Below are 15,359 nucleotides of genomic sequence, written 5' to 3'. Positions count from 1 at the left end.
CTGAGTGGTTGTGTGGAAGGCAGAGATGATCCCAGCCCAAGACATGGTCCAACCTTCAAGCTTGAAACCAAAATAGGGTCATTTCCCCCATCGCCTGAAAGATGGACACAATTGTATTTCGCTGAACAACGTAGGGGCCTGACAACTAAGAGTTCCAGGGCTTCAGAGGAGAAATCATTTCCAAGGAGAAGGAGTGTTCTGGGAAGGCAATGCCGAGAAAAGGTCTGGCTGGAGGAAGGAAGCGCAGGCCTGGGAGGGGCTGAGAGCGAAAGGAGACACTTGGGGAGCTCCTTGGAAAAGTGGCTTCTTCTGAGGGTGGGGGTGGGACCAGTGGAGAGCAGGGTTTGTGAGAAGGAGCCTGGCCGGGAGACCAGCAGCTGCATCTGCAGGACTGGCTCCGGGGCGGAGATGAGGAAGGAGAACCAAATCAGGGTGTGCTGGGGGACCCATTGAAGGCCCTGGAATCCTGTATTGAAAAGAGGGAGCTGAGATTCAGGTGGAAAGGGAAATCGGGACTTCCAAGAATCAGGGTCCCATCTCTATGATGTGACGATGGGGTCTGGTCGGTGTGCTCGGTGGCTGGCACAGAGTGTGTGAATTGCATCTACACTGTTGACAGAGCCTCTTTGGGTACCTGGGTAGACGCCGGGAGAAGAGCGGGATGACAGATTGAGCAGATGTGAGGCTGTGGCCGACCACACTGGCCTTGGCTATCTACCTTGTACACGACGACGATGACGAACAATGAGCTTATCAAGTTTATGGATGCCGTGTTGTTGCACCAGCAAACAGACCTCGGGCTCTAGGACAGTCCCCAAAGTCTAGCAGGTTGTCCCCAAACAAGCAGGAGGCAATCAAATAAGAAAAGTTTCACTCTCACACTGGCCTTGTCTGATGAGAGCACCCAAGTGCATGCGGCTCAGGGGAAGGGTAGCGTGTCAGCGGCGAATGCTGTTGCCCACGCTTCATCAGCGGGAAACAGCGCGCAGGTCTCAGGTGTTCCTCACCCGAACCCAGCGCCAGAAATGGAAACGTTTCAATATTTTGCCTGCCTAGAGGCCCTGATGATGTAGTGGTTAGACTTTGGGCTGCACCCTGCAGCTACGCTGAGGCAGAAAGACTGGGATTTGAACTCCCATACACAGTGACAGCCTTGAAACCCACAAGGGGCCACTATGAGTCAGCATTGACTCATTGGCTGTGACACTTGTGTTGTTCTTCAATAAGCTCATATGTGTGTCCACAGCTTGACTGTTAGCCCAGGCATAACCCCTTTACCTTGTGCTGACAGACTTTTCCCTGGGTGGATGAGTGGTGGTTCATGTGGTGGCCACTGTGTCTTCTGAAGGCATGACAGGCCTGCTTACAGCAGGGGCCCGGGTGAGGGAGGAGCCTAAATGAAGGCAGGAGAGCTACGGAATCCAGAGAAGATGGGCTGCAGGCTTGTGGAGGGCTGCCAGGTGGGAAATGGGACCTATAGATTCTTGCTCCTCCCGAGAGCAGACATTTGGGTAGAGGCAAGATGAGGGGTCACATCACTAGAGCTGGCTGAAGTTGGAGCTTCGTGAGCTAGTGGGTCTGTCCCCTCCCCACTCCTGAGTAGTCCAGGCTGACATGTTGACCAGCTCTCGTGGGTGCTCAAGAGGGGACGGACACCTTCCCTTGAGGGACAGGAGGAGCAGGTAGACTAGGCCACTTTGGATTCTTTCAGGTCCAGGAATAACTGGGTGGTTCGGGAAGACTGGATTGATATGGAGTGGCATCTTAAGGCAAAGAAGCAGGGAGGAATTCTGGACCCTGGCCAGTTCTTTTGCCATGTGACCAGTTGGGAGAACTGGTGGGGAGGGGAGCTGCCTGGCTTACCCTTGGCTACCAGTGGCCTCAGTCTGAGAGAGCCCAGAGCAGTGGAGGAGCAAAGGGACCAAGGGCAGGGCTTCGGGGTCTAGTTTCTACTGGATTTTTCTAAGGGTCATTTGGGGGTGTGGAGAAAACATTTTGTATAGCATCCTAATCATTAGCTGACAGGCCAGCCTGCCCTGGAGATAATTTCTCCTGAACATAATGCTTCGTTCGAGGAGAAGAAAGGCTTGGGGAGTCATCGGCTGTCTCATCAACTCCCCCTCCTAAGCTGCTGTTCCATCTGTTCGCAGACATGGAGTCAGACCTTCTGCAGGGGAGCCAGGCCATCAGGCTTCGCTCTGCAGACCTGTCTGGGCTGGAGAAGTACGTGGAGAAGATCCGAGACCACATCCACGGGCGCATGCTCTACTACGCCACCTGCAAGTGAAGCTCTGTTCCCAGTCTCTGACCCACAGATTCCCCCCCAACTTTGTCTTTGGAGAGCAGATCTGGTTGGAATGCTTTCCAGCTCCATCTTGCAGCTTTGTCTTCAGCCTGAAGCCCAGCCTGTGTCCTCCTTGGGCTGTGGCTGAGCCTGAGTGGAAGGGGCATCTCCAGGGAGGGGCAGCTGTGGAGGCAGGCCTGTGCTGTTGCAACATGGAGTTCCCACCGCACCTCCCCTCTTCTTTCTTTGACATTGAATCTTGGACCAACACACAAACTGAGCCACAAGTCCAACGAAAGTCTTTGGAAGGAGATTTAGAGGCTCAAGAAGGGGAAAATGGTTTCTGTCTTGATTAAGTCTTTGTCTGCTGCTTCTGCCTCCATCCGAGTTCCTGGGTGGCCCCTCTGTGTGGGTTCAAGGCCTGGCATGTGAAACACAGGCCGCCTCCCCCTCTGCTCTGGTCTCTGTCCCCATCACCTGGACTTAGGACCTGGTGGCTTTGATCCTGGACAGCCAAGGAGCATCTTCCACCTTTGCACATTGCTCTAGCTCCTCATTTACAGACGAGGGTAGGGATTCAGAGCAACCGTGCTCAAATCCACACAGCTTCTTGGAACCAGTACCAGGACCAGAATCTCTGTCTCTTGGGAGCCCAAAGCTATGTTCTAACCACATTTGTGTGTGTGTGAATGGTGGGGCGGGGGGGGGGGGAGAGGGATAGGTAGGGGAGTGTGGAAATGTCATTAAAAAATGTATGCTTACTATGTCTCAGGGACTTGTGTAAGGCATCATCCAATAGTCACTTCCATACCAATATTAATTAAATTAACCCTTTATGGAGACAGGGTAACCCTGGGGGTGTTGTGGTTGCTTGTTGGGCTGTGATCCACATGGTCAGCCGTTTGATACCACCAGTGGCTCTGCAGGAGAAAGACTGGGCTTTCAACTCCCATAAATTGTTTCAGTTATGGGGGTTGCTATGAGTCAGCATCGACTCGATGGCAGTGAGTTTGGTTTTTTGTAATTTTGGGCATTTGGGTAGGCACAAGGATTCCTGTTGGCACAGTGGGCTAAGTATCAGGCCGCTAACCTCCAGGTCAGTGGGTCAAACCTACTCGTAGCTCTTTGGGAGAAAGATGAGGCTGTCTGTCTGCTCTCGTAAATAATTACAGTCTCAGAAACCCGAAGGAGCAGTTCCACTCTGTACAGCACCCTGGACGCTCTCAATTGTCAATGATTTCCACCTGACCTCCACTTCTCCACTCACCTCCTAACACTCCTCACGGGCTCCCGGCTCCTGAGCTGCTTCTGTCTTTGGAAAGAACCAACTGAAGCCTCATAGAGAAAAATAGGTCCATTTTATTGAGCGCAGCGCTGAGCATGAAGCTGGAGGGGGTGACCAGGAGAGGAAGCTGGGGAGGAACCTGGATGATGGGCCAGACTCTTCTCTGCGTGAGATGGGGGCGGAGGCAGGGTTAGAATGACTGCTGGGAAAGTAGTCAGCTGATGTTCCCTAGATTGGGGGTGCAGGAGGGAGGTGGGCGAGGATGTCATGCCACCCAGTTCCTGGGCATGGTTTTCTCTCTGGGTCACCTTGGAGGATGTGAAGTTGCATTTGGACTGGGGCCTGTGGTGCAGCTGATACAGTGAACTAGGGAGCCGACCAACTGGCGCCCCAGTGGTGGGTTGGCGGGGGAGCTAGTCCTGGGTTGGGCATGAGACAGTGGAGAGCCCGCAAGCGGATCCTGGAGCTACCAGCGTGCATGCGGATGGGCCTGGCATGTAGCTAGGTTACTGAGCCCATAATGGGATGAGACCACAGAGGCAGGGTGAGTGTGTACAGAGCAGGGAGCTGGGACAGTGCCCCGTATGGCTTTGCTTGAAGGAGTGACAGCCTGGCCAGCCCATGAAGCTGTTCACGACAAATGACACAGACCTGGCAAGAGCTATCTAGGCACACTGCACAGAGCCACATCACGTGGGGGGTGGGGGCACAGAGCAGATTGGTCAGGGAGACCTGGGGGCCCGTGTTGAGGCTCCTCCTGCCCACAGCTTCTACAGGGCCTCAGACTCGGGCTCACTCCAGAGACACCTCTGAGGGTCTGCCCCTGGGCAGCTGCAGTCTGTTGCTCTGGCCGGAAAATGTTCCTGCCAGGGGCTGCTCTGCTTGCTTCCTGCTCCTCCCTCTGCAGGGCAGGTGCCAGGCTGGGAAGGGCAGAGGACGCCAACGTCTCTCCTGTAAAGGAAAAGGGTCCCAGGTGAGGATGGGGCTGTTATCTCTCCACCCTCCCGCCTCCCAGACCCCATCATTGAGACCCGAGGATGGCCATGTTCTCCTCACACTCCCCTGCCCGGCTTCCCCCTGTCCCTGGACCCCGCACCTGAAAATTGCTGAGACACAGGCAGAGGCTCCGGGATCACATGATGAGGCAGACCCCAGTCTGCCCAGCCCGACAGTGGGAGCTGCCGCTGGTTTTCCCTGGCACCAGGACCTCGGATTTGAAATGCCTGGAGAGGAGAGGAGAGGAGGGGAAGGAAGGGGAGGGGAGGAGAGGAAAGGAGGGGAGGGGAGGGGAGGAGAGCAGCAGGCTTGAATGGGTTTGCAGAAGGAAGCAGAGCTGGGGGTGGGGGCTCTGGGTGAGGGAGCGGGTCTCAGCACCTGCCACATGACCTCAGTCCCCCTCTTTATGAGCTCAGAAAGTAGAAAGCCCTGCCAGAAAGACAAACAAGCCCCTCTCCACCTCTGCCTCCCAGACACAGAAGTCTCAGAACAGTCCGATAGCCTGTACACTTGCTGTGCCTTCGCTGAAGCATGCAGTGAAGGCCAACCGACCCGTTTCACAGTGGAGCAGATGAGGGACCCCGACATTCTCTGCCTGGCCGATGGCACACAGCTCTTGAGTGGTAGGGTCCATGCTGAGCCCGGGGCCCCCGATCCCTACGCGCGTGCTCTCCCCACCTCATAGAAGGGCTTCCCAGCAGGATGGGTCCCTCCTCATTTCTTTCAGCCCTGTTGTTTGAGACCCAGGCCGAGCAGGGCTGGCCCTCCCGGATCGACCGGACTACGTACTGTTTCTTGTTGGCCTTTCTGAAAAGCGTGGGCTCCGAGCAGTAGGAGGACTTCCCTCTGGTCCCGAGGTTCAGGCAGCTGGCACAGCAGCCACAGGGTCCCATGGCCAGGGGTCCCTGCTGCATGGGCACCAGGCTGCTGCTGATGCGGAGGGAGCCGTTGATTAGGCAGTTGAGAGACCTGCCTCCGTGCATGGCGGGACAGGGGCTGTGCTGGCAGGGTAGCCGGGTCAGGGCTGGGAGGGCCACATTCTGGTCCAGGGCAGGTGCCTCTGTGATGGTGAATTCAGGGGAGCTAGGCCTTGAGGCTTCCAAGACTTGAACGACAGGTGGCCGGTTCTCCACCTCCGGGCAGGGTCCCGGGCTGTGCAGGTTCATGTGCAGCTTCTTCATGTGGTGCACCACAGCCGCTGCATTGAAGGCTTGCTAAGGAAACACAGCACCAAGCGCTTGCTGCCCCATCCTCTCAGGGCGCCCCATTCTCTCATGGCGCCCCATCCTCCCAGGGCTATGGGCTCAAGCTTTCCTGTTGCCCCATGGCTCCTTGAAGCTAGTATGCTTTCTTCCTTTGTTAGAGACAGCCCAGGGAGCACCAGGGTCTGCTGGAGTCTGGTCCATGGTGAAGTCCCGGGGAAGGGCCTGCACCAGCCCCTCCCCCACCCAGCCGCCAGGGCCCCCCTCGAACAGCCTGCTCCCACCAGAGAGGACAACTCACCCTCCACTTGCTTTTGGCAAAGTTCTTCTGGATTTGCAGGCTGACTGATGGGTAGATGTCCCAGTGGAGGGCTGTGTTCCCGTCGATCCTGCGGGGCAGGAAGGGACAACTGGCTAGGGGGTGGTTTTGGAAATGAAGTGGGGCCTGGCTAAGGGGTGGAACACACAGCTCTAGGTTTAAAGCTGGGTGGATTGCCCCAGGAACAAAGTGGCCCACTGCATAAAAGGCCTTGAACCTGGGGTGCTTCTGTCCCCCTAAGCAGGTCATAGTGGGCTTACCCTTTGGTAAAACCGAAGGCTTGTTTTAGAGCAGGGTTGGCAATTGATGGTGTCATGGGACCACAGCCTTTGGGCTGCTAATCCCAAGGTCAGCAGTTGGAAACCCCTAGCTGCTCCTCAGGAGAAAGATGAGGCTTTCACCGTCCATAAACACAGCCTCAGAAACCCACAGGGGCAATTCTACTCTGTCCTATAGGGTCACTCTGAGTTGGCATCGACCTAATGGCAGTTGTTTTCACTCACTGAAAGAGGTCACCAGCGCTGCACTTGAGAGCACTTTTGTTGTCATGGTCCTTTAGCTCAAAACCTGGCTGGGAGTCTGTCTCCTCTGAACACCTTCCTCAGTCAGGCCCTCCAACACGACTGCCCTCCCACGCCCTGGCTGCTATCAGGCACCATGGGGCTACAACTGGTGGGAGAAGATCTGCGGGCGTTTCTCTAGAGAAGGCGCCATATGGGTTTGATTCGACAACCTTTTGGTTAGCAGCCAAGCACATCACTCTTCTGCCCTTCAGGGCTTTCTGCCCCCTTTGCCCCTTTTTCTTTACTCATCTCTGAGAGTTTCTGACATTGGCCTTGTGCCCAGCACTGTAAGGAAGGTGGGTCCTGACCCAAGGTGCTCACAGCCTAGCTGCAAAGGCTGCTCCACCCATGAGTAACAGTATTCAAGGCAGCCAGTGTGCTGAAGAAAGTGAGCTACAGCAACTTGGTAGGAGCCCCCTGGGGCTGTAGCGGGTTAAGGGTTGGGTTGGCAACCACAAGGTAAGCAGTTCAAATCCCACCAGCGGTTCCAGTGGGGTGGGGAGTAGGGGGACGGTGAGGTTTTCTGCTTCTGTCAAGATTTCTAGCCTCAAAAATCGACAGGGACAGTTCGACTCTGTAACACAGGGTTGCGATGAGACAGAATCAACTCCACGGTGGGGGGTTTGTTTGTTTGCAATAGGAAATCAGAGGAAGCCCTAGTAGTGAACTTGGCCAGCATTTGCATGTTCACGATGCTACTGCAATACACAGGGCAGGAGGATCTCCCGGACCACAAAGTGAAAGCTGCAAGGTTTGGAGAGACCAGTGGACAGGGTTTGGAGAGAGCCCCCCAGCACGCACTCACCAGGGGTGCCTCAAGGCCTTCTCACAGGAGTACCGCTCACTCGGGTCCTTCTCCAGCAAGTGGCAGATGAAATCTTTGGCTAGTGGGAGCAATCAAAGACACAGCAACTAAGGACCCAATTTCATGACTGCTGCAAACTCACTTCCGGGCTGGTGGGCGGCAGTGAATACGGCTCTAGCTAATTTTCCAAAGAAGCAATTTTAAGTGTCTTAAAAGGGAGTAGGGAAAAAAATCCAAAAACCCAAACCCTCTAACAACAACCCACTCTAAGCCACCAAAGAAAGAGGCTTTAAGTAGCCTCACTCACCCACACAGTGCTGCAAATCCGTCTCTCATCAAGAGGCCCCCATGTGCCTACTTACCATACAGGCATGCATTTGCAGAGTCGAGGCACATGGGTATGCATGTGAGGCGGGCTTCTTCCAGTATTCCACTTCATCCTACTTAACAGGCCCCACATGCCTGCACCGCATGGACCACCTTCTTGCACATGCATGCATGTGGAGGCCAATCCCTTGGTTTTGCTAGTCCCACCTGAGATCTCATCCAAACTACCTCTTCATCCCAATTTACCAGGCATCCTTTGGTTCTGCCTCCAGGGAAACAATTACATGATCCCGAGTCACACATGATTTCCCTGGCCTTTGAGCCAGAGGAAGATCTCTCCACTCGCCTTGGCAGTCAGCTCTGTAGAATCCCCCGGGACGCTCGGGAACTAGGGCTGTCAGCCTTTGTTAAACTCGCTTCTCTTCGCAGTCCCTGTGTACAGCCTGTTATCTCATCCTTCATTCCCACTGGACTTACCTGACTCAGAAATATCATCCCAGAATGGAGATTCAAATTCATAGTAGCCCTCCTTGATTTTCTCAAAAAGTTTGGACTCGGTTTCCTCGTAGAAAGGGGGATACCCACACAACCTGTAGCGGAACAGGAAGTAGAGGTGCTCATGAGCCATCCTGCCCTCTCTCCTCCTTCCTCCTCTGCCTCCCTCCAGATTCCCACAGTTAGACGAGCAAGAAGTGAGGAGACCAGGAGATGGCTCTGACGCAGCAGACTCAGGAGAGATACAAAAGTCAGGAAATGAATAGGCATCCCTGGAAGATCCCACCCTCCCTATACTGCCTCTGATTCTTATTTAATGTATAAAAGATCTTCAAGAAATCAGGTGGTGCCTATCTAGCTGAAAGAATAGTGTCTGGGGTCTTAAAGGTTTGTCTCAAAACAAGTAGCCACCTAAAGGAGGTTTCAGCCAAGTCCAGATGGAAGGATCAGACCAGCCTGTGTGATCCAAGGATTAGAAATCATACAATCCAAGAATAGAGGAGGGAATTGTATTAGAGCTTAAACTCTGAGCACCAACTATGCACAAGGCTATGGATGTTAGTGAAATCCCCCAATCCATTTGCAGAGTCCCTGGTCGGAGTAAGCCTCCATTGCACTCCCTCAGGCTATTGACTAGGGATGTCAACAGTCTTGCCCTCAGACAGAGTGCACTGGAAAGTGGATTACTGCAGAGATAGTTCACTTAAAATGTAACATTATAATGAATTGGTTTCCCTTTTGATACATTTTGAGTTTGTTCTAGCTCCAATTATCTTCTGTTTCTACTGGGTTTGAGGTTTTTCTGTTTTATTTTGTTGTCATTGTTGAACTTTTTGGGCATGATTGCTCTATATGTTAAATGCAGAATAGGTAAACCGATAGAGAAGACAGTAACTAGATTAGCAGTCCCCTCGGTTTATGGCAAGGGGAGGTTGAGGGTAGTGGGGAGATAATAATAATAGGTATGGGGATGAAGAAAATACTCTAAAGTTGATTGTGGTGATGATTACACAACTATTTTTAATATATTAAACCACTGAATTGTACGGTACATGACTTAAATGTCAATAAAACTATAAAAAAATAAAAGATCTCCAGGAAAGACAATGGACCGCCCACGTGAATGTGGGCTTCGTGAACGGAGGGCTTTTGCTTTAGTTTGTCTCATTCACTGCTGTTTGTTAGCACCCAGCCAGTGATGGGCACAGAGTAGACTGTTCATGGTTGAGAAGAAAAAAAAGAATGATGGAATAAATGTGAGTCCTTATTGATTATAAGCTGCGGGCATTGAGAATTGAACCCACACAGAAGGTCAGCAGCACCCAGCAGATCTATTTCCTCAGAGCTGTTTGATGAAGGCAGGGGGAGGTGACAAGAGGGATGGCTCAGCTGGGAAGAGGCCAGGTGGAGAGGTCTGTCAGATGTCATTCACGATGACCTCTTGCCTTGGACCAACATCACAGGAAAGAAAGCTGAGGTGCTGGGTCCACCTGACTTCAGAGCTTGGCTCACTGTGCTTTTTCTCACTGCCCATTCTGTGGGGGTGGAACTGGGCACATTCGTGTACAGCAAGTGGGGTTGGGTGCAGAGGGAGAAGTGCCAGGTCCCTGAAAAGTGGCTCACCCCGAGCTCTGTGTTGGTAACTGGGTGGGGATCAGGACAGAGGAAGCTTGAGGGCTGTGCTCATTAGTAAGGACGCCTGCTTGTGACCGCAGGCGGGCCCACGTGTGCGCACACGCACCTCCGGCACTTGCTTTGGAGGTGGATTCTGCCAGAGGAGCGGAGATGACAGCGGGACAGAAGGGGTGGGCAGGCTCTGAGATCACTCAGGAACTGAGCCAGTACTTCTACTCACAGTATGTAGGTGATGACGCCAATGGACCAGCAATCCACAGCTTTGCTGTAGGGCTTCTGAGCCAGCACTTCCGGAGCTGAGGCAAACCAAAGGCAGTGTCACAGCTGGGGACAAGAGGTGAGGGCTGGGAGCAGGGGGCAGGGGCAGGGTGGCTCAAGGCCAGGCAGAGGCTTAGTGACGAAAACACGGACAGCTCATGGATGGTCTTAGTCCTAGGAAAATGACAGCTCCTGAGGGAAGCCCCAACTAGACTCAATCTCCCGGAGAGGCTAGAACGTTTCCATCAGACTGCCGGGTTCTCATGCCAGGGGCTGGGACTCCCACATCAGACCAGGGATTCTCTGAAAGCTGGATCCACTGCTTCATTCTCAGTTGGGAAGCCACCAGGGCAGGACCTGCTTCTCTCATTTCAGAACTGGGGTCACCAGTGTTGGGGGTGTCTCTCTCTCTCACTAGATGGTGAGCTCCGTGAAGGCAGAGGCTGAGTCTCCCCAGTAGGCTATGAGCTCCCAGGGGGAGGGGCCCCAAAGCAGGAGCCATGTGTTTCTCATGGGAGAAAGGGGAGCCCCAGGCAACAGAGAGCTGCCTGCTGTCTTTATCCCAGAGATCAATCTGCTCAGTGTCTGCTGGGGAGTGTCTAGTTTTTCTTCTTAAGAGATGGCAGCGTCCTCTTCAGTTGAGACCGTTTCCTACTCCCTAGTCTCAACCAGATGATTCTTGGCTAAGAAGACGTTTGAATTCTCAGGAAGACTTTTCACCTCTTATCCTGCCGACTCTGACCTTTCAGGGATCCTGGGACCCCCCAGAGCCATTCAGAGAAGAGGCCCCACCTCTGCTGGATTCCCAGCCTGCAGCCCTGGGCGTGCATTTGAGGAAACCACATTTGGGTTCATCAGGTCCAAACTCAACCTCTTCCACTTCCAGGGGCCCAAGCGCGGGGAACGGAGCTCTCTTCCAGAATGGGAAGTAGGGGGTAAGGCTAGTGCTCCAGGACTCAGCTCTGGTCTGTGACCAGCTGGGAAGATGAAGGAGGAAGCCTTCTTACTGAAGTGAAAGCCAAAGGACAGACAGGGCCATGAGAAGGAGCCCCGGGTTAGGCTAGCCTTAAAGATGGGGAATTTGGGAGCAGGAGGGGTGGGTTTGGACCCATGGTAGTGAGGCAGATTATGCTTTGGGCTGCTAACTGCAAGGTCTGCAGTTCAGAACCACCAGCCACACCTGGGAGAAAGGTGAGACTGTGTACTCCCATAAAGACTTACAGTCTCGGAAACCCACAGGGCAGTTCTACTTGATCCTATAAGGTCGCTATGAGTGGGATGGACTCAGTGACAGTGAGTTCAAGTGTGATTGGTGATTTCAGGAAAGAAGGACTGGCTGTACCTAAACCTTGTAAGTCAGAACTTTACCTGGATTGCCCCTAAAATTGAACCCTGTCTCCTGACAACCGTTCCTGTCTGTGATGGAGGAATATCTGTTCAGTTGCATGTAGCCAATTGGCCAACCTCCCTCCTGGCTCCAGACTCACCCACATAGCCTGGGGTCCCACAGGCAGTGGACATGACGCCACTCTGTTCCATCTTGGACAGACCAAAGTCTGTGATCATGATCTTGGAATTCTCATCAGGGGTGAGGTACAGCAGGTTTTCAGGCTGGGATGAAAGAGAAAGATCACACAGGGCAGGACGGAATCCCTGGGAGCAGACAGCTCCTTCCTTCCCCCGATCTATCCTTTCTCAGGACGTTGCGCCCAGGTTCCCTCCTTCTTCTCTCTGCACCTGACTTTGCTTCACCTCACTGTGATGCCTGTCCTTATCTTGTGCATTCCTGGCTTCTCCATCCCCTCACCCCCAAGTAACCGGACTATTCACTTTTTGAGGGAACTGGCACTTAGGTAAGCGTCTTGGTGGGGCAATGGTTGAGAACACAGATGCCAATCTAAAGATTGGTGGTTCAAACCCACTCAGCCACTCTGTGGGTCAAAGTCCTGGCTCTCTATTTCTGTAAGGATGGCAGTAAGGAGACCCTTGGGGCAGTGCCACTCTGTGATAGGTGGCCACTGTGAGTGAAAGTAGACTCCGTGACACCCAACAACTATGGCTAACGATCTCTGAGCTTTCCAACTCTGGGCACAATGCCTGATGCAACATAGACCGTCAACAAGCATGTGGTGCAAGAGACGTGAGTGCTATCTTATTTCTAATTGTACGAGGCATAGCGAATCAAGAGATTAAGAAAAGGCCGAGGTACAAATGGATACCGACAATTTTCAATGAATGCACACATTATACGGGTTTCACAAACCCCATCATCCCACATCATGTGGGTAAGTCTCCTCCGTGGGCTATGTGGGTTACATGTGTACACATGTTACCTAATGGTTGTTCAGTCATTCAAGATTTGTTTAGAGGAATCTGGGGGTAAGGAGGGGGTGGAGGAGGTTGTCTTTGGAACCAACTAGTCCAATGATCTCATTGGCTCCCTGAGGGGGCACCATCAGTTTCCACCAGAGGAGCCCTGGCTGGGCACCTTTAAGTCTCTGTGCACGATGCCGTTCTCGTGGAGGTACTTCACGGCAGACAAGACCTGCTGGATCACCAGGCTGGCATCCTTCTCCGTGTAGACACCCCTCTCTAGGATCCGGTCAAAGAGCTCCCCTCCAGAAACACTGTGAGCACAGGGCAAGCACAAAGGAAGTTATTCCAGGTCTAAGGAACCAGAAGTTGTTTTTCTGTGTGCATGGGGCAGATGCCCTTGGGCTGTGATATGTGGGCTATGTCTGCGCTTAGAATTCTATCCCAAGTTGTTTTTCTCTGCCCACCATTGCCCTCTCCTTTAAAATAAGATGAGCCTCATTCCTTAGTGGAAGAGAAACCACTCATTCCTTAGTGAGAACACTTCTTAGCAGCTTTGCTTCTTGGACTAGGATATAGGAAGTCACGATGAAAAGAAGAAGGGTGGGGTGGGGTGGGGGCAGTATAAATGAGGGAAACCGCAGGAGCTCCGGTGGCATAGTGGATTAAGTATTGGGCTGCTAACCACAAGGTCATAAGTTCAAAACCACCAGCTGCTCCAGAGGAGAAAGATGAGGCTTTTCCCCATAAAGAGTTACAGTTTCTAAAACTGACAGGGGGCAGTTCTAGCCTGACCTAGAAGGTCACTATAAGTCACAATGAACTTGATGCCAGTGAGTTTGAGGAAAAAGAAGGTTAAAAAAAACCATAAGCTAACTTTACTTATGCCAGGATTTAGACCACCCACCCCCACTTTTTAAAATTGAGATTCTAAAAGCTAGACTTAGGTGGTATGGGGGAGTAGGGGTGTTTGGAGAATAGTACAACATTGCAGGACTGAACGTCAGCTCAAAGATCAAGTCCACTCCTCCTGAACCCCCTGAATACCATCTACACTATCTTTGCCAAGAAGTCGTTAAACTAGTACTAGAACACCCTGGTGCCAGAATCCACTACCCCCTGAAACAGACCACTTGCTTGGGGAAGCTTCTTAATTGCTCTATATACTACAACAACATATATTTTCCAGTAGCTTCTAGCTACAAATACCACCACTGGGGCCACACAGAGTAAGCACACCATCTTATGTACATGAACTGTCTCAAGTGTTTGAAGACTGAAATGCTGTTCCAAAGGCTGTATGCTTTTCCAGGTTCAACAGCCTCAGACTGCTTCCACCAGGCTTCCTGATCCCCTCCCCGTCTCAGCCTGCCTCCACTGCCCCATTACATGCGATGTGGGCAAGCGCATGACAGCACCATGCAGTAAGGAGGGAATTTAATTGCTTCCATCCAAATGCACGCCATCTCCCTTCTTTTGTTTCTACCTGTGAACTCTGAGCTCACAGCTACTGTAGGCGCTAGAGGCCCACAGTAAAGTCAACCTTGGTGCACTACTGTGTGCTCCCAACAACGAGCAACATGCACCCACCCTTGAAGCTGATGTCCTAGGAGGCTTGGCAGCTGCTCAGTGACTTCCAAACCTACCCACGTTGCTGCCTGCCCTTTGCCGTCCAAACTGCTGGGCTGTTTTCTAACCCTGTCGGGGTGGATTCATCAAAATGACACATGGTTCCTGCGCAGTTGTTAGTGCTGCCTTGGGCCCTCCCCATGACAGTTTTCTTTCTGCTCCCTGGATTTGCTTTACTGTGCTTTGAGGGAGCCCAGAGATGATATGCTGAGGTCTGATTGAGCTCATTAAGATTTCAGGCCATCAGAGGGATCTGATGACTTAGTGGAGGAGTCAGACACCGCACTGCAGCCAGTCACTGAGACAGTGTGTGTGTGTGTGTGTGTATGTGTGTGAAAGAGAGACTGTGCATGTAGGTGTAAGAATGAGTGCGTGTGTGTGTGTGTGAGAGAGAGAGAGGCTGTGCATGTAGGTGTAAGAATAAGTGCGTGTGTGTGTGTGTGAAAGAGAGACTGTGCATGTAGGTATAAGAATAAATGTGTGTGTGTGTGTGTGAGAGAGAGAGAGAGACTGTGCATGTAGGTGTAAGAATGAGTGTGTGTGTGAAAGAGAGGCTGTGCATGTAGGTGTAAGAATGAGTGCGTGTGTGTGTGTCCTTTACAAATAGAAAGGTCTGAGTCCAAGGCTGGGCCCTCGGGTGCCCCTGTCAGGCCTATCAGTGCTGTTCTCCATCAAACTCTTGTTTGGACATTGCAGTGGCCCAGACACCCTTTGAGTGAGGCACCGTTTCTGTCCCACAGATAGACAAACTTCATCACAGACGGGTTTTAACTTGGTTGGCTCTCTTCTGAGTGAGTCTTTCTTTATGTTGAATGGCAATCTATCTACCTGTGGCTTCTACTCCCACAATAATTTCTCCCTGGAGTGATATGAAAACGTTTAACATCCTGTTTGATGGAAAAGCCAGGCGCTAGAAAAGGGTTTTGTAGGCTCCCTGCTGTGCCAGGCAGGACTCTTCATGAAGTTTTTGGCTTATGGAAGGTTCAGGAAGTTCTAGGGGAAGGGCTGGGGCAGCAGGGAGTCACGGGTAGGCTGGAAACAGGTATTTATTGACAGCTAAGTTGTGTTTTAACAAGCAGTAGGCTGTACTGTACCAAGTCAATAATCAGCCACAGTTGTAACTCAGTCCACCAAGCACATGCTCCTGGCCCGAGGTTCTCTGAGCGTAAAGGGATTCTGTGCATTCTAGAACCTCTTGAACTAATTCTTGGTTCTAACTTCCATGCATCACCCTTCCCTCACCACCTG

The 15,359-nt window shown here is 52.4% G+C and overlaps 2 protein-coding genes across 2 annotated transcripts in view; one reads left to right on the top strand and one right to left on the bottom strand.

The window, feature by feature from the left end:
- Positions 1-2,974, top strand: part of LAMB3 (laminin subunit beta 3) — a 39,092-nt gene extending 36,118 nt beyond the window's left edge. The window contains exon 23 of the mRNA XM_075529844.1: positions 2,151-2,974. Within this exon, the coding sequence (XP_075385959.1) occupies positions 2,151-2,287 (137 nt within the window). The 3' untranslated portion in view covers positions 2,288-2,974. The remainder of the gene's footprint in view (positions 1-2,150) is intronic.
- Positions 2,975-3,641: 667 nt separating this feature from the next.
- Positions 3,642-15,359, bottom strand: part of CAMK1G (calcium/calmodulin dependent protein kinase IG) — a 32,579-nt gene continuing 20,861 nt past the window's right edge. The window contains exons 5-13 of the mRNA XM_075529829.1: positions 12,658-12,796; positions 11,657-11,780; positions 10,132-10,207; positions 8,259-8,371; positions 7,455-7,533; positions 6,069-6,156; positions 5,355-5,779; positions 4,666-4,792; positions 3,642-4,520 (exon numbers count right to left, since the gene is read on the bottom strand). Coding sequence (XP_075385944.1) covers positions 4,702-4,792; positions 5,355-5,779; positions 6,069-6,156; positions 7,455-7,533; positions 8,259-8,371; positions 10,132-10,207; positions 11,657-11,780; positions 12,658-12,796 — 1,135 coding nt within the window. The 3' untranslated portion in view covers positions 3,642-4,520; positions 4,666-4,701. The remainder of the gene's footprint in view (positions 4,521-4,665; positions 4,793-5,354; positions 5,780-6,068; positions 6,157-7,454; positions 7,534-8,258; positions 8,372-10,131; positions 10,208-11,656; positions 11,781-12,657; positions 12,797-15,359) is intronic.

The sequence above is a fragment of the Tenrec ecaudatus genome, chromosome 1 (assembly GCF_050624435.1).
Source record: "Tenrec ecaudatus isolate mTenEca1 chromosome 1, mTenEca1.hap1, whole genome shotgun sequence".
Taxonomy (NCBI): Eukaryota; Metazoa; Chordata; class Mammalia; order Afrosoricida; family Tenrecidae; genus Tenrec; species Tenrec ecaudatus.
This window is presented reverse-complemented; position numbering and strand designations above follow the sequence as displayed.